Source organism: Anser cygnoides, chromosome 3 (genome assembly GCF_040182565.1).
Source record: "Anser cygnoides isolate HZ-2024a breed goose chromosome 3, Taihu_goose_T2T_genome, whole genome shotgun sequence".
NCBI classification, from domain to species: Eukaryota; Metazoa; Chordata; class Aves; order Anseriformes; family Anatidae; genus Anser; species Anser cygnoides.
Genome location: NC_089875.1, coordinates 85,439,363 through 85,466,321, shown reverse-complemented (window position 1 = coordinate 85,466,321; position 26,959 = coordinate 85,439,363). Strand labels below are relative to the sequence as shown.

At 38.4% G+C, this 26,959-nt stretch overlaps 1 protein-coding gene across 1 annotated transcript in view; it reads right to left on the bottom strand.

Annotated features, from left to right (window-relative positions):
* The window catches only part of ME1 (malic enzyme 1), a 180,686-nt gene that overhangs the window by 72,987 nt on the left and 80,740 nt on the right, over positions 1–26,959 (bottom strand). The window contains exon 6 of the mRNA XM_013180081.3: positions 2,130–2,233. Within this exon, the coding sequence (XP_013035535.3) occupies positions 2,130–2,233 (104 nt within the window). The remainder of the gene's footprint in view (positions 1–2,129; positions 2,234–26,959) is intronic.

Genomic DNA, 26,959 nt, shown 5'->3' with positions numbered 1-26,959 from the left:
TATTCCAACTTGCAGTCTTTTCTCTTTAATATATTTGTCATCACCTTTGAAGTTTGTCTTTAAATTTGTCTTATTAAAAAGACATGCCAACTTTGTGCTTTGTAATGTTCATGGTTATGTATGTCTTAGAGGTAAATACTCCATGGTACTGAAAACATAACAACAGAACTTCTCCCATTCTCTGAATTGATTAGGCAATATTAAATAGGAAAGCTTCTTCTGGAGTACCATGGCAATAACTGCCAATAAATATGGCTAACCTAAAATGTATCAGACCAAACATGAATCTAAGACTTGTAAAGAAAACACTCCTCCGTGAAACAGCCAGCAGAAGGCTAAGAAAAGTGAAAAGAGGAAAAAACAAAGAGAAACTTTCACAAGGAAAAGATGAGCAGCATTCAGGCAAAGTATACAATTACCTAGATCACTGCAATAAGCTGGCAAGAGAAAATAATATACAATAAAGCAAATCACAGCCTACATCTTTAACAGTCAGACCCATCATACCAGAACTAACTGCAAGCACTGAGTCTCCTAGTGACAAGCCAAGGAGAAATTTTAATTTAGGAGCATATGAAATTGAACAGATTTCATAGGAAATTTGAACAAATGGACTTGATTTTGTCTTAGCTGCATCACTTTTCCCTTCATCTTAGCAAAAGAGTATCATAACCAATTTGGATGTTGTACTACAGCCAAAACAACTTACAAGTACAACATACAAAGTTTGAATTATAAATACTCCACTTCAAACATGAAATAAAGGACACCACTGTAGACCACGACAGATTTAGTTGAGAACGAAGTGATCTTTCAGAAGGTCAAGCTAACATAAATTGCTAAAAATTACTCAAAATTAGTCTTAAAGATGTTTAAGTAAAAAGAACAAGTCAACCAGACCTTCAGACATTATTGAGATAATATTCTGCTTGACCCTGATGATTTCCTTCAGTGTATGATTTAAATGATTTAAAATGGACTACAGTTCATTTTAAAAACAAAGGGTGAGTTAGGGAATGCTTTAAGATAGAAATTCTCAAAACTCAGTCCACAGAGAAATTTGTAATGGTCCAAACCTTCTGTGAGGGAGGTGGAAATACACCACTTTTATCTGAAAGAGAATACTCAAAAGAGGAGCAGATGCATTACGGGGCAGAGCCAAACCAGCAAACCACAGATCAAGAGCAAGGGATTCTCAGCCAACTGAGGGTGATGGGGAAGAGTATAGTAATATGTGGAGGAATCTGTGCTTCAAGCACGGGTATTTACAGGTCCCACACCTCAGTCCTGGCTTTACAGTTCACTGCAGACATAGATAGCATGTTTTGCTAAGGATCCTGGTACTTAGGCTATTTTAGGTATGCACACTGAATGCAGGGCTAGAACTCCAAATATTTTAATGAACAAGGAAAATGTGAACAAATGTGTTATTGACATGAAATGTAATATTTTATGCATCATGTTCTAATAATAGATTTAACTACTTCTTGTATAGGAGAAAAAGAGGCAAGAAAAAGAGATGATTTAGTATAGGTCTATACCATGGCATTTAAAACCAAAATACTAGAAACTTAGTCCTGTTTTGGTTTGGATCAGGGCACAAGCAGGGGTTGGTCATTTTTTTTTTTTTTTTTTTTTTTTAATAGAGGAGAGTCAGTACAGAGCGAATGTAACCCTAAAGCCTGGAGAACAAGAAGATGAAGAATTTATCACAACTGCAAGCAGGCAGCAGAAACAGCCTTTGCCAGGTACGATACCTTCTTTCAGACTGCTGACATCTCACACACAAAGTCGGGGAGACAAAGAAGAACATGTAGGCACTGCACTAGGCATAGAAAATTATTAGGCAAATACAGTCCAAATCTCATAAAATAGTTTGAAAAACTAGTTCACTTATCTCAAGATAAATGTTACCACTCATGCAATGAATTCATAAAAATACAATATTTAAGGCAAGTTAGAGAGAGCTGATCATCTTATAAACTACAATGCTCAAAATAAAAAGATCAGGAACCTAGCAACTCTGTTCTCATCGTTCTTTCTTCCTTTCATAGCTAACGACATTTATTTCTCCCAAGATGAAGTTCACAGTGGAATTCTCCAATGAATAGCACAAATATATCACATACCTTGAAGTCACAGCTTCCATGAATTCATCAAGGAGATCATCATAGGCTTGACCTCTGATTCTCTTGTGTCTCAGCCCAATATACAAAGGATCTTTCAGCAGTGCCTGTTAAAAAAAATGTTTGAACTACTACATGAACAAGTTACACTAGTACATTCTACGTTAATAAGAAGGGGGACAACAATACAGTGTTTGAGGATTAACCCAAGCATATGAAGTACATATCCATTTATCCACCTCCATATAAAGACTGAAGAAATACAACAAAGAGATTAAAGAAACAGCCTTTTGTATCAAGGAAAATGGATACTCTAGTATCAAAGGAAGGGTATTGTTTCCAAGTGAAAAAGTAAAAGTTTAATCTAGGAAGTCAGGTTTCAAAAGTATCTTTTAAAGCTTTAGTTAGTACTTCTCTCTTTTTTTCATTACATCCTGACAGCACTCTGACATTAAAAAAAGATGTTTTCTTTACTTTTATTATCATATTTCACAAATGTCTCTCAAAGAACACTTAGTCCATCATTTCAACTGTGTTGACAAGCTGATATTCAGATAATGTGCTGCTTTCTAAAATTCAATATGCGAAAACATAAACAAGTCATTGATCTTATCCTTACAGCTTTCTAAAGTATCAGTTTAGGCTACAGCATTCTTCGTCTCAGTTATCCACGTCCATCATTTGGATATGGTTTCTGAATTTTTCTATGCTTAAAACTTGCAGTTTTTCTTCTTTGAGACCTATGATCCAAACTTTGCTCTACGACCACAAAAACACCAAGCCCATTTTACTCCATGCCTTCACTACTGGCTAGTTTTGTTTTGGTCTGATTTGTTTCCACATAATAACTTAGAAACTTACTAAATGCATAAAAGTGTTTTGCAATCCCTTTTGACAATTCACTCCAGCTACAGCAGGCTCAACACTTTCAGTGGCTCTCCCAGGATCACACACACAAAGACACTCTCTGCTATTACATTTTACAGACCTCTGAAAATGAATAAGATAATTTCTCTGTTGTATCTAGTATACAATCCTTCCACATGAGGCCAAACAGCTTGCAGAATCAACCAGGAGCTTGACTAAGCACTTGTCATCTGAAAACAATTTCCAACCCCAACACCACTGCAGAAACCTGTACACCAACTTCAATTAGGAAGACATCGTAAAGAAAAATACAGACTGCCTCTCATTGCAGGAGAGAGCCTTCAATGAGCAACACAAAGTTGTATTGGGTTTACCTGGCAAGGTTTTGGTAGTATGGGGGATGCAGGGGTTGCCTCTGTGAGCAGAGCCCAGCAGCTGCCCCATGTCAGATCAGAGCCGGCTCCAACTGGCTCCAAAAGGGACCTGCTGCTGGCCAGAGCTGGGCCAGGGAGCGACGCTGGGTGGGCCTCTGGGAGAGCAGACTTAAGAAAGGGAAAAAAAACTGCTGTGCAACAGCAGCTGGGAGAGTGAGGAGTGAGAACCAGCTCTGCAGCCCCTGGGGTCAGTGCAGCAGGAGGTGCTCCAGGCAGGCAGCAGCAGTTCCCCTGCGGCCTGTGGAGAGGCCCCTGGTGGAGCAGGCTGTCCCCCTGCAGCCCACGGGTCCCACACGGAGCAGATCTCCACGCTGCAGCCCGTGGAGGAGCCCCCGGTGGAGCAGGTGGATGTGGCCTGGAGGAGGCTGCGGCCCATGGAGAGCCCCCGCAGGAGCAGGCCCCGGGCCGGAGCTGCAGCCCGTGGAGAGGAGCCCACGCAGGAGCAGGGGTCTGGGGGGAGCTGCTGCCCGTGGGGGACCCGTGCTGGAGCAGTTTGCTCCTGGGGGATGGACCCCGTGGTACGGAGCCGTGTGGGAGCAGTTCTTGGAGAGCTGCTGCCTGTGGGCAGCCCCCGCAGGCTCAGTTCGGGCAGGACGGCATCCCGTGGGAGGGACCCCGCGTGGAGCAGGGGCAGGGAGGGACCGTGAGGGAGCAGCTGGGACAAAGCGTCACGGACTGACCGCAGCCCCCATTCCCTGTTCCTCTCTGCTGCACAGGGGGAGGAGGTGGAAGATGGTGGATGGGGGAAGGTGGTTTTAGTTTGCTTTTAGTTTCTCACTGTACTAGCTTGCGAGTGACAACCAATAAATTGTATGTCTCCCTATGTTGAGTCTTTTGCCTGTGATGATAATCAGTGATTAATCTGCCTGTCCTTATCTCAACCCAAGAGGTCTTTTCATCATATTTTCTCCCCTTTTTCCTTCGAGGAGGGAGAGTGATAGAGTGGCTGTGGTGGAATTTAGCTGTCCAGCAGGGTAAAACCACAACAGGATATTTTAGAGAAGTGCCTAAATTCTTTTTACAGAACTGAAAAACCCTTGGGTCACAAGACTCATAAGTAACAAACTACTGTACTGGTCTACACATGGGGACATTTGTCTCTGCCTCGCTCTTCTTTCCATTTCAATAAAACTTTAAAAAGACATCACTTACAATGTTTAAAAAATAATAATAAAAGAACAGGATTGAAATCTGATTTTTCTGAAATGTTGCTAAATACATCACTATTTCAAAACAATTTCTAATATATTATTTATAGATTTTCAGAAGATACACATCATTAGGTGAAGGTAATATCACTATATTGTAATTATTTTGATTCTTTCCTTCACCAGTTCTATGTAGCATTCATGTTTAAAGAGCATATTCTTTGGCTAAAATAATTTTACCTCTTTATTTACACTATTCTAGGTGTTCTAGCAGTAAAACCAAAACCATAACTATGGATCTATTCCAGATACTGCAGGAAAATCTGGCAAGAGCTGGTTGCCGGGTACCTTCTAAAGTCATTTTCTCTGTTGCATGCTCTTCTATTTTGATACAATCATTTCTAATTTTGCAGTTAAGAACTATTTCTGGAATGATTTTTTCATTCCCACATTGAGTTTGCCTAGCTATTTCAAATAACCTCAGGAAAATCTGACACATCAGGGATAATTTTACTTCTCTGGGAGATAAATTCATAGGAAATGCAAATTAACTTTTTTTTTTTTTTAGCAATGTGAGACCTTAAGATGAGTTTGGAAACCCCATGGGAGCTGCATCATGCTTCCCACCAGACGGAGCAAGCAAGGCTGGAAAGCAGAACCGCCAAGCGGCAGAAGCCTCCCCGCTGTGCACCTCTGTCAAGAGCATCGCAGGGGAGCTGAGAGACAACAAGCAAAATCCCACTGCCACAGCTTTCCCAGCCAGTAGCTGTCTGCTGCTCTGTGTCCTTTGCAAGCACATCGCACGCTCCCTGGTCCAATCCAGATTAAGGCAAATTGTTTTTTCCTAACAGGCAAATTGATTTTTATTTATTTTTTTTTTAACACACTGCTGCAAGACTTTTATCAAACAATCAGTCTGTGTTCTCATTTTGCAAAATAATACCCAAAGAGAAGGAAAGGAGGAATGACAGAAAGAAAGAAGGGAGGGAGGGAGGGAGGGAGGAAGGAGGGAAGGAGAGAGGGAGGGAGGGAGGGAGGGAAAAAAGAAACAAAACATATATCTTTGACCCCTTTATTTTAAAAATTCTCGAGATGTTTCAAAAACTTCACAGCCAGACTGAGTCATACTGATTGCATCAAGAAGGCAGATTATGCTGGGCAGTAATTCTGTAAAAGTTCAAGAGAAATATGTGTTCACATTTATGCTGTCTTTGAAAAGTGCTAAATAAGCCACAGATCTGTCTTGAAACATAGGCTCTTATCTCTCTTATACCATTTTTTTCATCTTAAATATATGTAGGCATTTAAATCTATAGCTAATACTAAAACTCAGAACTCCAAAACAGCTCTACTTATAAAGACCACTATATAAATGTATTCACCTATCTTTGGAGCAGAAATTTCATGTGGAATATTGAAAAAAAACACGCTTAACTCAGTGTTTCTGGGGTATGTTTAAACTTCCAGCCTGGGAAGTCTCACAAGCACAAACAATTAATTCAGCAACACATCGCTGATGAAAAGCTTGGCCAGCTATATACCAAGAGCCTGAAATTCCTTTACAGCTCAGTGCCTTCTACTTCACAAACGTTACAGTTTGACAAGAAATAGCCCAGAAGTTCCTTTATAGTCCTGTTTGGAACAACCTATGAAGAAACCCAGCGCGCAGACAAAAGAATTAAACATTTGACAAGTGAAAAGAACAGTGGTCATTTCTGAGCTCCGAGTGGCAAACCATTGTGGAGCTTCTCTATTTCCAAAAGGCGCTGAAGAATGAATAAGCTGCTTAAGCACATTATCCTGTTATTCAGGTCAACACCGTGCAAACTGGGTTCCCGGTTGTTTGGTGTTTTCTTTTTTTTTTAAGAGCGTTCACACATCTTGAGAGATTAACATTTACTATCGACTATTTCATGGCTTTCAAAACAGATCACTGGAGAGAAAGTTCTGTACCACAATCAAGTGTGTCAAGCTGACATGATGATTAGGTACTTTTCCTCAATGACTTGGGTTTCTTTTGTTCCCCAACTTGTTGTCAAAGCTTAAACTTTGTTTTGTTCTTTTGGAAACCTAATCTCCATCGAAACATAACTCTGCTTTTGCTGGTTAGTGGGTTTGTTATGCATATTAAGTGACACTGGAAAAACTGGCACAAGGTTATTTTTAGGCACGCTTATTCTAAGGCTAAGAAAAAAGTCCTAAAACATTAAGGTTTAGCAATGTACCACATTGAAGCTTTAATAGAAATGAGAGTTTACAAGAAGAAAGGGCTTAATTGAGGCTCTGGTACTGGAAAGATCATATAGATCTATTTAGAATTAGCTGTGTAAAATAACAAAGAGTCCTTTGAAGCACCACCTGAGCATATTAAAACGGTAATGACCTTTGGGGCTTTAAGAAAAAGGCAGGTCGTTTATACCATCTTACTTGTGCACTCTTACAGTAAAGAGATCAGCAAACCATCAAAGTTCAAGCAAGACTTGAGCTGTGCACCTGGCTTTAATTTATCTACAAAAGCCAAAGCAGCGAGAAACAGAAAATTGCACACATATATTTCATCAGGAGAGAACAAACATGCGGAAATGTCATCTATTCTCAAACTTGGCACCAAGAAGTTCTTTGGAACAGATACATATTTTAGTGCGTAGCTTCATGGAAAATTGGAGGTGAAGAACCCAGAGCAGCAAGACACTGAGCCTTTCCACTCACAAAGATGTCAGCAAAGAGCGGCCAGACCTCTCAATGCCACCTAGAAAGTATTTGGTGTACAGTAATGCTTCAGAGCAGAAATTCCCCCCATGACATTAAAAATGTCCAATCCCTTCATTTCTACAAATGGGAAATGATGTGCATAGAGCCACAGTTATAAAACTGAAGGGGAATGACAGTTTTAGGGAACATCAGAAGCTTTGGGACAAAGACATGCCACATCCCAGAAATGAAAAGCATTTCATTTGGTCCAGTGAGACACACAATAACCTAGAAAAATGGAGGAATGCTGCTGCCTTTTCAACTCTTAGTATTTTCTTACATTAAAACACTCCGGATTCTTCCTGTGAAGTTCTTTTTGTCTCAGTTTTCACAGATTGGGGAAGGGCTGATGAGCACAGTGGAATTTCTGTTCTCCAGAAAAGTTGGACGCTTCAGACATCTTTTTTGTTTCCACTAGACTGAAATTTCGCTCTGTGTGAAACTTCTTCCAATAAAAGAGTTCATCAGTAAAAAATAATGTCGAAGTTTTGGACTTACCACCCGCTTCTATCAAAATTAATTGTGTAGTAATCAATCTGCATTCGTTTAAATATGGGGTTTGCAAGCACTAACATGCTGAATCATGATTTTCTGCCCTGCAAGAACTGCTTACAGCTGCAAAGTGTTTTTTATGGCATTAGGAAGAACGTATAAGATTTCGTTTCCTATTAGACTAGGAAGCCTTTTCTCTTTAAACGAGCTTTTTTTGAAGTCTGAAATACAAGATGATGCCCTTAAAACGAACAGATTCTGTGTTTCCAAATGCTGACTGCATTTTGGATGCACAAAATCCTGCAACTAACACTGACATTAATTGGGTTTGAGGGTGTAGAGTGCTTTGTAAAAAGAAGCTTCATAATCAGGTAACTTTTTTTTTTCTTTGAACTACACTTCTCCCTTTACATATTTACTAGGAAGACACCATGGCCCTTCTTATCTAAACACAAGACCTTTATCAACACATTTGCAAACCACAAGGGAACTCTTGCAGAAGTAAAAACGGTCCTTATCCTCTGTTTCTTCCCAAAAGAAGGAGACGTCATCTTTGGGATGCGCTAACGTAAGTTTTAGCATCAGCTAACCCTTTATCTGGATATGCCCAACAGATAGGTACCACCTATAGTACAGTTGAACTATAATAAATAATAAATAAATATAAAACCCACCTTTAACCCTAAAAACAACAATAAAACCTGCCCATTGACAGACCTGCGACAGTCCAGAATTTAAAAGACGATACATTCATAATTTTCCTTTGACATCAATCTATAACACAGCTTTTAAGGGGAACAATTTTGGGGGAAAAACATTTACAACAAGAATATTATGCACATCTGAGTGTTTGAAATACAAATATTTATTAATGTTCTGATGAAGCAATATACTAATGTAACAGAAAAGAAGTTACAGTACTTCAAATTTTGTTTAAAATATTTTAAGGTTGTGTTAGAAGGTATGGAGAATATGTTCTCTTCCGTATGTGCATAATGATCCCATCATTTCACACAGCTAAACTAGACTTTTTCAGTTATATTTCCGTAAAGAGAGGCTTGACTCTGCCAGTCCAGCTTGGTCTCTCTTTTCATAAGCTTGTTTATCTACAGCTTGACCTCTGCATCCTTTGCTTGCCTTCTGCTCTCGAAGGCTGTTAATTTCTTAACCTGAAGAAGAATTAGCAGTCAAAGCTTTGACTTGTACAAGAACTTAACCCCACTGCTCATATTGTAGATCTAGCTCCCACACACGCAGACAGCTTTGCCCAGCTGAAAAACTGTCAGTTCCAGTGAACTTCAATTAAAAAAAAAAAAAATGCAACACTATAATGACTGGAAAAAATGCTTCACGAAGGAATCTTGTAACACGCTATGAAATTACCACAGCCTGTCCCCGAGCAAGAGGCTGCACAAGACCAGACCGTGCCAAGGACATTCTGTGGCCGGCTTCCGGCGCATGCATGTGGCACAGGATAAAGGGCCCAGTGTGCGAGGCCTGCGGCTGCTGGGCGCAATGGGTGCCGGGCGGCTCCATCCACGGCCTGCCTGCCTCCCTCCTCTCCTGGTCATGCAATGTGTAGCTCCCAAAAAGCTCTCCCGGGAAGCCAAACCCGTTCCCTTGCACAAGCATGAAAAGCTGATGCCTAATGAACCCCATCAGGCTAAAATTTAAAATGCTAAAAAAAATCACAACCTATGCGAGCAGCCTGTGAAGTACGAAGTCCAAAGAGAAACGTTGCTGCAGCCATGAGGTGAAATGCGCCTGATTTTTCATGAGGCTGTTGTGCTGTCAGCATTTTGTCAGGCAAGACGTCGGTGGTTTTGTTCAGGAGCCAGCTGGGGGAATCAGGCGAGCTGTGAAAAGCTCAGAGGGTTGTTGGGGTGCCGGGGGCTGTGGCGTTGCTTTCTGGTTTGAGCCTGCGAGGCTGAGTCACTCTGAGCTTACTTCTAAAATACTGGAAAGGAGAAGATACGCTTCAGACAGAAAAAGCTCACCTCACTATTTTCAGGTGTAATTCAAGATATCTGATCACCTTGAATCTCACAGTGCTGGCTGCAGCCAGGTGCCAATCAGAGATGTATTTGCCTTAGGAAGTTCCTTCCTAGACTGACTTTACCATTCCCAAAACCATGGAATTCACAGGGACCCTTGAACTTCTTTCTGGATTGCCTCTAACATTACAAGCAACACACTGCAGCTACACAAACCGTATATGTTGCCATCCTTTATACTGAATACTGAAAATGAATTTTTTTAAAAGGCAATAATACATCAAGTGAATGATATATTTTTTCAGAACAATTAGGTTTTTGCTCTACTTGCTCACATTTCCAATATACTGTGTAAGAGGTTCACTAAAAAACAATGATACAGCTATTCCAGTAAATTTCCATTACTACTAAAAATTTCTTGAAGTAAACTTAATTGCAGAATCCAGTTTAAACCACTCTGTACACTACAGCAGCTTCCAGTTAGAGAAGAGCTGGCAGTATAGCTCAACACTGAAGAATACTCCAGATTACATCACTGTCATACAATAGATAAAGTTTAAAAAAAAAAAAAAAAAAAAAAGAAAGAAAGAAAAGAAGTTTTTCCTGGAAATTTAAATGCCACTAAAAGTTCTTCTGGTGAAACAGCTTACATTGCCTCTTTTCAAACACAGAATCTATCGTCTCAAAACAATCAGAAGCGAATATCATAGAACTGCCATCACCAAATCGGCAGTACAAGCTGTGCATTGTTCCTAAGGAGAAAAGCAGATGTTGTCTTCAGGGCTGGATTAGATGTTATTTATGAAAGTACTGTAACTGAAGGAAAAAAAAACCTCCTTCAAAGCTATCAAGTTAGTTTGTCAAATCTGCATATTAGAAAAATAAAAACTAAGAGAGCTCCCCAAGGAAATACAAATATGGTTGCTCCAACTTCTTCTGTTAACTGAAAGTTAGCTTTGAAACTCTAAAACTCATGAAATCCTTTATAGGCCACTCTTCTGATCCTTACATCCCATTTACTTGATTAGCAGTAAAATTCTCTTTCCTGATATGTGCTTGTGTGCCTCCACCATCCAGGCGCATTGAGTCCATTTTTTAGATCTACATTTGACTTCTACACTAAACAGCAATTACGCCAAAGTGCTCATTACTAAGACATTGCATTGTTAGGACGATGGGCAAGGAGAAAATTTCTAATTTTAGAATTTCCTTAATTTATACAACAGAAAATCTAGAATGATCTATTTGCTGTGTGACTTGTGCCAATCCAGAAATAAAGGCATGCTTTGTACAAAGGGTGCATGTGGGTAGAACACAGAGGCAGCTGTATTCCTGGGATGAACACTATGTGGAGACAAGAAACGTATCTGCAGTAACACACTTCAATGATCATTTCATTTGCTCTTTACTGGAAAACTCTTGTAATATGCTGAATTTATATCTCCCAACAGATGCCCTAAAGTTTGGCAGGAGTAGGAAAAAACCTCCCTGAATTTTTTATTTTATCCTTATTTATTGTTTGAAGGACCCTAAATAAATTTAGGTAAATTTTAGCAGAGGTTTTCTAATTCTTCTCCCTCCTCCTCATCTGACCATATGTTGTCTTTTTCTCCATAGACAGAAATACGATGGCACATAAACAGTCAAATAAGTTGCAGGTATTACTTCAATACATATTTCTTGGTTGTGTTACTATTCTAAAAAAAAATCTTCCAGTTCCTCATCTTGACAATCACCTTTCTAAAGAGTATTATAAATGAAACACAAACAAAAAAACCCTCATCTTTCATGTAACAGGATAAAGTCAAGAGTGGCTGAAGGAAGCCCCAGGGTTAGGGTTAGGGTTAGGGTTAGGGTAAGGGCCCTTAAAAGGAAGGATTTCCCAACTACGTATTTTAAAACTCAATACTGGACAATTCCTAGAGGCCGTGGGAAGTTCAGCTTTCCAGTAATGGAGCTCAGACAACAGCCTGCTCCTCTCCCTGTGAATTTTTCTCTCTTCCTTAGATACAACATATTAGTCCCCATTTAATATTGCTTTCTGTCTCTTCCTCTTAAGAGGTCACAAATGATTTTGGTAACAGAACAGCAACACCCCAATATCTAAGGTTAGATACTGCTGCACTACTTCAGGCTAGCATGCTCCATATGATATGCTGACAGAACTGCATCTAGCAGAGTTGGTAATGAGATCAGAGAGGCCTAATTCATTGTGTATCTTAGGATACACAAAAAAATAAACAGCAAGATAAAGACACTGCATTATGTTTAACAGTCTCAGAGAACTCTCCTAATGTTAACATCTGTCTGCAGGGATAGGGATGATGCCAACCCCACAAATGCCTGTAATTTGAGTTGGAATTTGGAAGACGATCAGAACCACGGTTTTGGAGCAAGATTTCATCAGACACAATTTCAGGATGCATAACTTTTTTATACAGTAAAACTGAAAACAAATGGTTGTCTGCATGCCAGTGGCATTTCTTGAAAATCTTAATCTCTTGACTATTGAGAAAACAATAGTCCTGAAGAATCTGACATTGTTTAGGACTTCAGTAGATTATGCTACATATAATAAATATTTTAAAAGAGATAATAATCAGAAAGCAAAGAAATCTGATAAATCTCTTGCATTTAATACATGTAATTATCAGACCACCTAGCAAGATATCTCCTACAACCACTGACATCTATTTGCTGTAAAAGCTTTTAGTGAATCCCAAAAAAAGCTCAGACTAACAATTAAGCTCTCTACACAACTGACTGTCAGCAGCCCCCATACAGCTAATGACCATCATTTCTTCTTCATGAACTTCAGCAACTAAACAGCTAACATCTCTATCTGTATGTGCTGTCACACACCCCAAAACATTTAACAATATCCTTCGTAATTTGAAATATACCCGATGGAGAATGGGAACAAGCTACAAAAATAGATTAGCACCACCAAACTTTAAAAGTTTATTGTTCTTAAAAATGTGAAGGAAGATACAAACCCCCATACAAAAATGTTGAATGTTATGGACTTGTGGGTGCTACCGCAGGTGCTTATAATAAATTACAGAAGGTATTCAAACAACAATATTTAAGAAGGGCTAGAATAGTATCCAGAGTAACCTACATAGCACCCTGAAAAACAAGTCTAACCTCTGTGAAACTTTTTCTAGAAATTGGAGACATTTTATTTTTTTCAACTCACAGTTTGACAGCACACAAATTGTGCCTTGAGTCCACCACATAGTTAACTGAACAGAATTTTAACATGTCCACAGATGTTCTGTTTATAAAATTGAAAGTCTTATTCCACATTATCAGTACATCTCGTTTCTGTAGCAACAGCTCTGATATTTTGCTTAATTTTTTTCTTTCACATGTAACTATTAATCTCCATCACTTGTTGTATTCTTCTCTTCTCAGTTCTACTAAACCTATGGTGGTCATTCACCAAAAAAAACATTGGGTCATATGGTCACCAAAATATCTTTGACCCTGGCATCCCTCTGTCCTGTGCTGACATTCAGCCATAATCTTCACTGGAGCTAAATGGGTTGGGTCTCTTCCTACATATAAACAAGTCACACCAACAATGTCCCTTTGACTGATGGGAAATTTATTAATCAAGTCTGGTGACATTCTTTCGATGCTGACTTTTCAGCTGTTGACTTTGTCTATCCTAACAACAGGAAAAAAAAGGCAGAAGCAGTTCTGTGCACAAAGTAGAACTCCTAGTGCAAGGCCCAACATTTGTAGGAGCAGCCTTACCGTTAGCTGGTGACGTTTTGTCCCAGACACTAGGCCTATTTCCATGAAAGCACAAATGATGCATCTTATCTCGCATTTTGTACTAATAGCTAAATTTATGGCTCATCCCCTCTCGTCTCCTCCACTGCCTGTCAAATTGCTGAAGAGGCAGATAGCTAGCATCTACCATTTCAAAAAGAATAGAAGCCAACAAAAACAAACAGTATCTGTTGCTGTCTTCTGAGTTTGAAGAGTTGGAAATGTTTGATGTATCTTGAAATAAAGTCTTCCATCAGTTTGGTCTATGGATATTCATGCATACTATCCAAAATAAGCATTTCCAGATATTCATTTCTGCCCTCTTTTATAGATCCCCTTTGCTGAAAAGTGGAGTGAAAAGAAATGAAATGGACTGACAGAATTGCTGTTAACATCAGAATACAGCTCATGCTTTTTTAATATGAGCTGAAACCAAGACTTAAATCCAGTGCCAGCATTTATGTTCTTTCTTGCTAATGCCCTTTCCTCCTCAGCTTCTTCTCGGGTCCTAAAAATCCCTGCAGATATGCTGTTTGGTAAATGTGACAATCTGAAACACCATCTGGCTTCATCACATTTTCCATGGTCTAATGAAGTAGAATATTTCACAAAAGAAATATTCATAAATAGCATATTTCATAAAAATAAATAAACAGTCTCAGAAAAAGAATACCACACTCTCCTAGCCAAAATGGCAAAGTTTAAAGGATGACAATGGAACAACAGTGAGAGACAATTGGTGAGGTCTTCTCACACACTAAGCAGTAGAATGGCATTTCTTAATGATACAAATTGTTTGTTTAATAAGAGGTTGACATACGTTCAAAAAAAAGTTTTAACCTTTTTAGAAGCCTTCTGAGCAATGCAGCAACAACATGTCCGAGTAGTGAGAGGAAAGTGAAGTGCAAATCAGGTATGAATTCACGTTATCTAAATTAAGAACCCGTATTGGATATTTCAACATATAAGGTTGTCTAAGCTCTTGTCTAAGCCACTCAACAAAAATAGATAATTTTAAGATACAGTTCATTAAACCAATTTGAGACAGCTACTCTACAAGAAGTCTCCACTTTTCTTCATAAAATTAGCCTCAGATAATTAGTTCAGGTTTGGATGACTTTCAAGCTACTCATCTCTTGCCCAGCCATTTGGGGCTTACTGAGTTCAGCAGTGGGGGTCCAGGTTATTAAGATGAATCATTCAAATATGAGATTATAATTGCTCATTCTGTTGAATTGTAAGTATGGGAAAGATAAAAGAGAACAGGCAAAAATGTTGCTGGCTATGTGGGTATACTAGAAAAGTCTAGATTTGGGTCTAGTACCCATACAACGTAAGAAGTCTGAATGGTTACAAGGAGACTATGAATAGTGATCTCCAGTATTTTATGGCAGTGTAAGAAAACTTTATGCACAGGAAATACAGGATGATGGTGAAGTTAAGTCTGGTTTTGAAATATTTAATAATATATTGTACAATATGAAAATTTAACATAGAAGATTTAATTGAAAGTCTCATTTAATTTAATCATACCAGAACAATTGTATGTGTTTTAAAGATCATAGTAACCTTTTGTTGTACAATGACAACAGTAAACCCCAGGTGAAGAAAATTAAGACTACTCTTGTTTAATTTTGTTTGTTTGTTTTGTAGTTGTTGTCATTGTTCTATTATAGTTTTAAAAGCATTTTTGCTACAAAATGTAGATCAAGATAGGTTTTATACCTACATTAGGACAGAAGGAGACAAGCATTATAACAGAAACAATTTTAACACAGAATTTCTTTTCACTGTTAAGAAAGAAGCCCATTACAAGTGAACACACGGGTAATCAAAATGCTGTTAGTACACATATTATGAAATTGAGTTAGAAAAATATTTAAACTGAATAAATGTTTAAGAAACAAGCTTGTTTATATTTGAGTTTTATTGATAAATCTGCCAATACTCATAGCTACTAAGCTGTGCCTAACAAAATTTGAGGAAAGCATCTAAATGAAAACAAGGGAGGTGATGTAACACGTTCCTCTGGGAATGCAGTGGTAAAGAATAGCACGTTATATTCTCCTTTTGCAAATGAGTCAAAACAGTTAACAGCTCTAAATATGGTGAGGAAATGCTGTTCCCCTTTGTACACAATTAGTTCATAGCAGGAGTAGGCAATGTTTTCTTGTTCGGCTAATGCACACTTACTGAATCCCTTAGGAAGCACAAGCCATTTGTACACACTCTTCTACCAACGGAAGAATTAGAAGGTTTAATGCAAACATGGAAACACCTAAGCACATAGAAATAATAGTAATTAAAAGACCAAAAATAAAACAAACCAACAAAACACTAACAAAACAAAACAAACAAACAAAACAACAACACAACAACAATTTGAAAAATACTATGGACGAAATAGAAGACAAACTCACAGATTCTCCAAAACACCATTTTTTATAGACTGAAACACACTAGAAACTTCACTATTTCTTCATGAAATCCCATCTCAGGAATATTCTGTAGTCACTTCAAGAAAAGTCCACAGAGGGTTTAAATATTCCTGGTTAAAAAAGTATGCAGCTTTGAGGATATAGTTGTAAGTATAAATTAGGAAATTTAGTTATTGAAGCATTCAGTAAAAACCTAACGTGATTCTCAGATTTTTAATTGCAGAAGTGAATTCTGAGATGGCAATATTCACTGTTAAAAACAATGAAAATAGTTGTGTAGAACACATCCTTTCCAATTTCTTGCAAGGAAATCAATGTGCAAGAAGTCTCCTTAAATGACACCGAACTGTATTTTTAAGACTACGTAACAGATAACCTTGACTGATAATACTGATTTCCTCAGCATTCTCTCAAAGCTAAGAGGTCTACCTCAGCAGGACTTGAGCTCTAATTGGGTCACTGGAAAAAGCCTGGACTGAAGAATGAGCCATTTTCCATTCCTAAGGATAAAGACATCAACCTTTTGACAACTGCCTGATGCATCTCATCAGTGAGCCTGCCTGCACACATCACATTGGATATGTTTGCAAGAAAAGAGTCTGTGAAAATTGATTATAGTTCTCAGAGTAAATCTGGAACATAGAAACATATGGAAAAAAAAAAAAGAAATGGACAAAAGTCAGATGCAAACTACCATGCAGTCTGACATATTTAATGAGATTAAAAGAGGAAATGTGGTTTCCAAATAAAACACAGTATTCCAAAATACAGAATATTCTATGCAACAGAGACCTCCGTGTTAAGTAACAATTTACCATTTCTGTTGATGACAGGGCCACTTGAAAATATGGAATTTTCTAACATCCCACACATATTAACTCTGTGTATGATTTAATGGACACATCTGCATGAGCACAAAACACTTCCACATAAATGAATGTAAAGTCTGACTATGCACCTATGGTTAGATTAAGATAGGAAAAACTAGTATATACTATGATTACTGGAATTTAAAAAATAGCAGAACTCTATATTACTTCAGAATATCATGTGAAAAACACAAAGTTATCAAGAAATAGTACCTAACTTTGTGTGATGAAATATATTGAAACCAAATATTTCTAAGATTTTCAGCTGATGTCTAATTAGAGAGAAATTTGGAGACTCTTATTTGACTCTTTTATAATAACGGAAATGTCTGTATTAGAATAAAAATCACATACATCAAAATTCATGTTTATTTTTTTTCCACAAGATTCAGAAGAGCACATAAAGAATTACAGTTCCTTCCCTGTCTGTATTCTCTGAATAAAGTCAGGGAAAGTCAGTAGATACAAGAAAGCACAGAGCAAGAATTCTAAGCTACAGAAGATGACCTTGGATAAGTACTCACTTAACCAAACCCATTGCTACCATCAAGATAAGAATTTCAATATTAACTAATTCCAACTTCAGTAATAGTCAACAAAAATGTCCCCACACAGCCCTACTTATTCACAGAAAATGAGGCAACATTCTGAAATTCTGATGGATGTTTGCATAGTGGTTTGTTTCTTATTTAAATTAACAGAAAATCATGTATTTTGAAATATTAAACTTCCAAATAAATTCTGTGGAAAAATCGTAATCAGCCCTATATGCTGTTAAATATTCCCATGTTTCCGCTTGCTCACTTCTCTGATCTGTATGTAAAGCTCTGTGCCAGTGGACATATTCCAGGGAGTATCTCACTAGCTCAGGCACATGGGAGCCAAGAAGCTTCTTAGGAAACTGCATCAGGCTGAAATGCCTGATCTACAGAGAAAAAATACTGAGGCATGAGAAATCCAAATGAAGTTTTGGAATTGGCTTTGGAATTGAAACAATGCTCCCCCTCCACCAAATATGTAAAGTAAACCCCCAAACTAGTCTATCACAACTTATCGGTCTTTTAAGAACTTGATGTACATGTCAGTCCTCGGAGTAAAGGAGATTTATATTCAAGTTTGAAGTGGCTTGTAACAGAGGGAATGTATCTGACATCTTTAATGATAAAAATAGAGTTTATTGTATCTTTTGAAGGACTCATCTCACGTCTATAACAAACAGAAAGCTGCTATGAAAATATTAGTGAGAAAGAAATAGCAGTGATAAGATATGACTCACTAAGAACAACATGAAAATGTTAATAAACCTGAAGAAAACACAGGGAAGATGATGTGTATAAAAGCCCAAAGAAGGCCTGAGACGTTGGCATTTGCCACTGATATGCTTCTAACATGCAAACAGAGGAACAGAAAGATCTAGCTGAAACTGCTCTGTGATTTAACTAAAAATGCCACTCTGCTTGAATATTTAATAACAATACAGATGTATTTCTTCAATTTATCATGAATTACTTTTCTAGTCTGTGTGCTATATTACTACATGATTAACTACGTCCTTTGCTGACTATGCCATGTAAAAACTACAACCCAGAATCTAGAGCATTTTTGGCAGCAATTGAACTTTTAGGTTAAAAAATGAATACTTCATGATAAATAGTAAATATTTTTGTCACTATATCACATTTGTTTTAAAATAATTGTACCTCTAATTACCTGTATAAAAACTGCTACAAATTATCCTCTAGCTCTGATAAATTTAACAATTTAGGTCAATATTTCCTTCAGAGAGCAGACTCGTCTTGTCAGGCTATTGATTTGGATATACTGTTCACAAGATGACAGATATAAACCTTTAATTTTCCATTTACTTCAAGTTCCATTTAAAGTGAGCTTATTTAACATAATTTCTTGTCTGTTGCCTAAAGCTGTGATTTCATTTCTTCTTCCTCTTCTGTTTCATTATTTTCTATGTGCTTTCCTGACAATCCAACCTCACTTGGTCACAAGTCTCAAAATCTGAGAAATATAAAGCTATGAATTCACAGAACAGGCTAAGGGAAAATAATATTTTACAGAAATAGTGAGCTGCAGGTTAGTCAAAAGACTTTCAGTTCTACATGTGTCAATAACAGATCAGCAGCATATGGCAGAAATATATTCAAATGGTAAATCTAGATTTATTATTACTCTTATGAATTTGTGACACTTCTGAGTTAAAGTCAAAATAGCTTTCAAAATTTTCAGGTTGTGAATGTTCCTAAATGTATTACCAGAATTGTTCCATAAGAGAACACTAAAGAGTGAGATAGGGAAAGCTCTTCAAAAAGTAATGAAAAATATCATCTATCGGGTACTTGTGATAAACTCAAGAAAGTTGTTCAAAGGACCCTGCAATGAGGGGCAAATGGTGGCTGTTGTAAGTTGTATCCTCTTTAGGTCTGCAAATATATTATGGATGTTGGCACAGTTTTGGGTACTCCTGTTGTTTAAATAAAGCATGTTTAGGAGTGATGGGCAATGCCATATTTATTTAAGAAGTGAAATCTTCTGGAACACAATGGAGAAAAAAATATTCTATACTGAAGCAAACACACTCTGTATGTTACTGTTTTGTTCCATTTAAGCTTCATATCACTATCTATGCAAAAATCCTTATCCTACCTAAATTTCTCTTTCATTAAAATCATGGTTTGAAGGACAATTTCCGATCAACCAGCGGCATCCATATCCCTTTCTGCATTTTTGGGAAATGCCAGACATACTCAGATTCAGACTTTCCATTTTCTTCCCACTACAGACTATAAAATCTAGACTTGAAAAACCCTTAATCCTGTTTTTAACTCTCTTCAGCCTTTAGACAGTTAGACACATTAATTAAACTCTATCTTTTCCACTGTACCCAAGTCCCTTAATTTTAGAAGAACCATCAATAAAAACAGCTTGTACTTGTCCTCTCCTCTAACACAGACTATGTCCACTCCAAATAACTGAATAAATTTAAAAGGAGACTACGAATGTCTGCAAATTATTTTTTTTTCTTCTGCACAATGGGCTGGACAGAACCGTAATTCAGAACTGACTTGACTTTTCAGTACTTCTGAGCAGTGAAAAGAAAAAATGACTCATGATTGACTCTAGGGAAAGTAATACCCTACCACAATATTTTCTTGCCACGTGGAAGGGGGAAAGGGGAGGAAAGAGGAATATTTATGTATTTTCTCATTTGTTGAAGTGCTGGCAGTGCACTATCAGGGAAGGATCTTGCAGCAAGATCTAAGGGGAAATATTCCACTTGTAAAATAGCACTAAATTTGTGAAAGAGAGCACAGACAGCAAGAAAAACTCCTGAAAAGGCCTGGAGGTTACCTCAGCTATCGCCTACCAGAACAGCAGGGATAGGAGGTAGGGTGAACCCTAAGAAAAACACAGAAGATTTACTCCAGCAATAGTTTTACAAATCTTAATGTCTGGAGTACAGCACGATTGGGCCACAGCATTACCTTTGAGCGCCTGGCCTGGCCTTGCTGCTCTGTGGCACAGGGAAATGAGCCTGTCTACCCCAGCCAGCCAGGTTAAGTTGATCAGATTCAACACAGCTACACGAGAAGCTGCGTATCTAGAAACCTCCAGCTGCGTCACACTCGGTGTCATTTGCATGTCAGAAATGCTCAAAACTACTAGCAAACACACTGCAGAAAACAACCTAGGAACGAGAGCCCCATATACACACAGGCTACAAAAATAGCTCCTTTCTATATAGACAGGAGCAACCTCTATTCGTGGAACTCAGGAAGTGCCATTATTATTTTGCAGTAACACTATCACTGAAGTGCTGGCTCTACTTCTAACAGCCATAATTCAAGGGCAAGGCAAGAGGAATACGAGCTCTTTAAATTCAGAGACCGCAACCATTTTATAATACATTAACTACACAAAATACAGTGCAAAACCACAATGAATGCCAATTGTGACTAACTTATTTAGAAAGTCTTACAGCTGTACACAATGTACATGATTTGTTTGATATGTTTATATCTTTAGTTTGATAAGATTAGAAATTGCAGTTTTCCGCTACAGTCAGCTTTCCTCTGTCCAAGTTTCTATTTTGGTTGGAATACAAATATTAGAAGCAGGTTTGTCTCTGTGTTTTATCAGCAGCTTCCTTTTTCACATTCTTAGAGAGATATTTTGGAGTAATAGGAAACCTGAAAGGCTGGTACCAGTACTTCTGACACTTGGAAGTAAATTGGGGAAATGCAGAAAGCTAACTGTATGTATGTATGTATGCATGTATGTTGAAGAACTGAGCTTGCGTTTGCACCTCTGCTTTTCTGGATTCAGTCTTCTATCATGGATGCCTGTCATTCCTCCAGAAGCGTCAGAACTGCCAGCCCAGTAATGCTCATTGACCTATTTAGGACAACTGTGAGAGCTGCCACATTCCTGCATTTAAATATTTGCAGCAAGTTAAGGGAAAAATATTCCAAAGCAAGCATGCAGGAAATAGCTTGAGACAACAGCCCACGGTTTCTTACGCTCCCGAAGTGTGGCAGACAAATGAGCAATAGCTGCTCGAGCAGCTGCACGTTTCTCTCTCACGTGCACTGCTGGGTACTTACATCTATGTATTTGACAGTTGTATGAATAAAGGAACAACATCAGATAGGCATTTGCAAAAAGTGAACTGACAGTCATGATGCAGCTGCATGATGGCGTATAGGACCAGCCAGCTATTTAACTGTGTCTATCCAGTGCAAGAGAAGGTTTGCATGCCCAGCCTCCTTGAAGCCATCCTGGATGAAGCTTGAATCACAGAATCATCTGGGTTGGAAAAGACCTTCACAATCACCAAGCCCAACCACCAACTTGATCTGCTGAGTCCACGGAACAATCCTGACAGCTGGCTCCAGGACACGGAGGCTTGCTGCTAGAAACTCCCCACGTAACAAGTTCTTACAACACCACTTGACTTTTCTGCACTGTGGGAAAGTACCATTTAGAAGAATTGAATGCTTTCTACCTAAACAGAAATTTATGGTAAATGCTTTATGTTTAAATGCTAATACACAACTAAACCATCCAAAGCTCCCAAAGCTGGCCGTTCCCAGTACCAAATTTACACTGGCAGTCTGCCCCCTGAGTACGGGACTGCTCTGTTAGCCCAGAACTTGCTATAGCTTTTCTTCTAAAATACCAAATAAACAGAGTGCTGATTTCTCTGTTAAGCACACATTATTAGGTTAAGATTTTTACAGTCAGAAGAAACCCTTTCACCACTAATTTGACTTCTGTATAACACAAGCTGACAGTCTGCCTAGATTTCATTCCTGCTCTGGTTGGATAACACTACCAAACCATGGCTTATCTGTTACCCTTGGAAACTAAAATACTACCTCCAAGCCATTGATAAAGATATTAAACATTGCAGAACTGAAAATAAACTCTGAAATACCACAAAACCAAAACTATTTTATTGTTCCTCGCAGAAATGTGTTTTAAATAGTGTTTTATGTAGTAACACAGGTCTGGATTGTTTTTTCATTGGTCCTGTTTCTTAAATGGAACAGTATGAATTCAAATATGTTACTGAAGGTAAAAATGAGAGTCGACCAAAAACCCGTAAATTCATTTTAATGCTAGATTAAATCTGGTTATAATAACATGCTAATCAGGAATAGATATTTTACTCTTATTGCTTGATTACTCAATCTTTCTAATTTTACTAAAGCTCTATGTCAGGTTACATAACCAGGACCACAACCAGGACCATTTTATTTTAAATAAGAGCCCTAACTGTAATTCCATCTTCCTGAACTTCTCAATTTTTCCCAAGTACAATTAAACAAGACAATACTTCTTCCCCACTCAGCTCAGCTTGCTTTCCAGCAAGCAAGTTCCAGAGTGTTTGTACCACAGCTTTTTGTTTGGTTTTGTTTTTTTTAAAGAACTGCCATTATTTGGACATTCTGATTTAAGGACCCTGACAAATTGTTAAGGCTTTTTTAACATATTCATTCACTGTTAATACAATGGAAAATAAGACTTCTCACCGAGATAGATAAAACTGTCATTTAAAAAATATCTACCACATTTATATTGACAATGAACACTTCTACAAGTACCACCATTAAGGTAAAGTTTCAGGAACAACAGAAAAACTCATTCTTGCACTTCATAATTAGTATGGATAAAGTTCTTTTCTTTAGTGTCTTTTGCTTTTTAACTGTCTGTTAACTCAGTTTTTATTAGTTTCTTTGTGTTTGTTTTTTAACCAACAGGTTTGCCTCAATGCAGTTCATTTCATGAGTTTAATAACAGTTTCAAGTAGCAAACAATCATCATTCGTATTTTAATGTTGAAATGTTTTCCCTTGATTCAAATGGATTATTTCCATCATCCTGAAATCATCCCACTTCTAGAGGTGAGTACATGTTTCAGATAGGTCACCAATGAGTTGCAGTTGCTCATACCTTGATAACCATTCGTTTTCCTTTTGCAAGCTATTTCTTTAACCATTGCAAGGCAATTAACATATACCTCTCTAATGTTTGATGAATGCCCAGAATGCAGAAATCACATCACCTCAGCTCCCCCAGCAACGCTTTCATATCAGTACTGAGACTGCTGCATGAGTACGTTTTACCTGGATTGCAATCCCACCCGAGAAGTACCATCTTCACACCCTACAAATAAATGACTACTGCATAAGACACAACTTTCAGAGAGACTTTCACGGTCTCTTGTAAATAACTAATAGTACTACATATAATGTTTTAAAATGTTTTGGATAAAAATGTCCCAACAGCAATTGTTTGCTTCCAATTTGTCAATGACTTACAAAACTGGCATATTGTTTTTGGCAGTGGTCAACACCACTCCTTTTGGATGCTCAGTCCTACATTGATTGCACAGAGTGATTTACTACTTCAGTCAAGCAAGTCTTTCTACTAGGACAATTTTTACTAGTAAGCAAGTACTTTCGATTTCTCTTGTTTATTATTTGGGCAATTGTATACAAATTTGCTTCTCTTCTTAATCCCTACCTTTGCAAGTAGCATGATAATACCACAGCTAAAATACCTCTGCTAAAACTAACAGTAATAAAGCACTTAATAATTATCAGAAATTAAGTGAGCTGCTGCATAGAGCTCCTGTTTTGTGTCCTGTGCGCAACAAAACAATACAGGATGAGAATTTGTGAAGTTTTTCTTGCAATCTGCTTTAAAGTAAGATTTAATCTTTCTGGAGAATTTGCAGGTTGTGCAAAACAGGATTATAGTTGCCAAAAATACATATTTTGAAACTTATTTTAAAGCACTGAGGCCCCCACAGAAAGGGAGAAGGAACTAATCTAAATGGAAAACATCTGCACATTTCAAAAAACATGTTCAGCATAATTATTATTTATATATGCTCAAGTTATGAGAGTGATTTCTATTGTGTCTCATTATAGAAAATTCTGGCTTGGGCAAGAAAATATAGCATAAAGATACTGTTATTTTTCCAAAAGATTTAGATTTTAAAACAAAGAATTGACAGCAGCTTGAACTAATATAACCAGCTTAGCCAGCAAAACGTGATCACTTTTTGGCCACCTCGGTTCCCTGAAGCGGTGACACAAACACTGACAGTAGGGAGGGAACAGGAGCTGCTGGGGCAGAGGCAGGGTGTAAGAGGGAAGAGATTAGGGGTGCTGGTGCCCCAGTATCACTGACTGTGACTGAAGTAGCCAGGGAACTAGAGCCAAGAGCCAACTGAACAAGGAATAGGAGCAGGCCCATGTGGGCTCTTCAGTCATGAGGCATGCCAACAGAGCCCAGCTTGCTCATAGTCCTCCAGCAGAATTCAGGAGTCTCATTCCCAGTTAAGCCGTTAAGATAAATGCTTAAACATCTGAGCACCCAATCCCAACTGGAAAAACAAACAAACAAACAAAAAAAAAAACAACCGTCTACTCTTTGAAGTGCAATCTAACACAACCCCAAAAGAGCAATAGCGCTGCCTCCAGAGCAACCCCTAACCCAAATGTGATTCAGAGCCTTCATTTCTCACATGCTGTTGACTTCTCCTCAGCCCTGCAAAAACTCAGATGAACATGAATGGTACTGAGTCATAAGCTAATATAGTAATTTCTTGTAACTACTACAGCAGTAAGGAAAACAAACAAACAAACAAACAAAAAAAACTCTTTACCCAGCCTCCCATTCATTCAAGTTAAGTTTAAGGTCTCTTGCAGCAGAATATTTAGAATCTACTTGGGGCTTTTACACTGCTGAGCAGTGGGTGCACATCTGAGCTTGATGTACACTTGGGCAGGAATGAAAAGCATGCCAGCAGAATCAGTTCTTTCCTGCGCTGCTAACCACAGTGCTGGCTGGGCACTAAAACATACTGAGCTGCTACGATTAAGTAGACTGTACAACTGTGGTGCAATTGCCTAAAGTAACTAGGAAAATAAAACTAATATTCACATTTTAAAGAAAATGTAGAGCACTGAAGAGGCTTTCAGGGTAGGGTGTAGCTGCATTACCTGAGTGTTCCCCAGGCTTCCAACCTTAGCTGCTATCGCGCTGGGGGATCCTGGTGTGCTGGCTCTAAGGAGCAGTACGGAGCGTAGAGTGGAGTGGAGACACCACGGCTAGGCTCTGTGACCAGGTAGGGACTCAATTGTTCTTGTGCACACTGAGACCGATAAGCCGCACTTTTTGCTACCCTGAGCCAACGACCTGTCATGTTTTGACAAATGCTGTAGTCTAGCGTACTTTTGCTCATTATAATATCATTATAATACCAAAACACACCTCCAGCCCAAAAGCTACCCACCTCGAAGGTGCGACCACCCCTCACTGAGCATGTGCTCTGAATCTCTTGGCGCCTATACCTTTAAACGGAGACAGGAAAACTTTTCACCAACCATAACTAAGATATGCTTGACTAGAGTCACTCAAGCTCCACCTAAAAGATAGAAAATAATATAAATTGGCCCAAGAGAGAAGGGATGTCAGGGAAGATACTATCATTAGGGAAGATACCACTGTCAGGGGAGATAACATCACGAGAGAATACACCATCCTGAGGACCTCCTGACTCCTGGGATCAGTTGACGGGCTGAGCCTCTCTTCATCCCCCGCACTGGGACGGCTTTGGGTGAGATTTGAACACTTGGCTATACTGTGCGTCTCCACAGAAACTTATAAATCTCTATAGAGTCTTTGTGCCTTTTAATGTGTTAATTTCCAGGCTGCGCACCTGTGCATTTCATGCATGCTAGCTTGCTTTTGCAGACAGTAACTATCACCAGCAATCCAAAGAAGCTGTGTACCTGTTGCTGTAATAAATTGCACTTAACTGCATTGTTCCTAGCCGTGATAGTTCTCACTGAACACGACCAGAGTAAGGGCAGTTATACGTTACTGGTGAATCCGTGACCGTGGTAGTTCAGTGCTCTGAATCCGACCAGACCCATATTGGTTAACGCCTTATTGGTGAATCTGTGATTGTGATAGTTCAGTACCCTGAATCCGACCGGACCCGTAACGGTTAATCGGCTACATCCCTTAACGCGACAACAACTAAATTGAAACAGTTCACAATATGGTCCTAAAATAACTATCCAAGTGAAAAAACAAAAGCAATAACAAAAACCATCCTCCTGATAAGGTGAGTATGCCAGAGCACCAACCTCAGCTCACACAATTTGTAATGCATCTTGTAATACTTCAGGTTGGCCACCCTTCCAGACGCCTTGACTGAACTCATTGTTTAGTCACAAGAAGAGTGACATAAAAGTGGAGCCTTTTTCGCTATTTGTAGGTATATATTATATGTTTGATGTATTTCAAGAAAATAATACCCCATGAAAAACGAAAATGATGGTGAAATTCAGGCATTAAAGCAAAATGCAGCATCATAAGTAGCTGATGTAGTTTACTGCCTAGAAACATTCAATAATAAATAACTGGCCCAACTGCTCAGACCAAGAATACAGCCAATGAGACTTGTATATGATTTGATATAGCGATGTGCTACAGTGTTCAGATGCATTTTACAAATAAATCTGTCC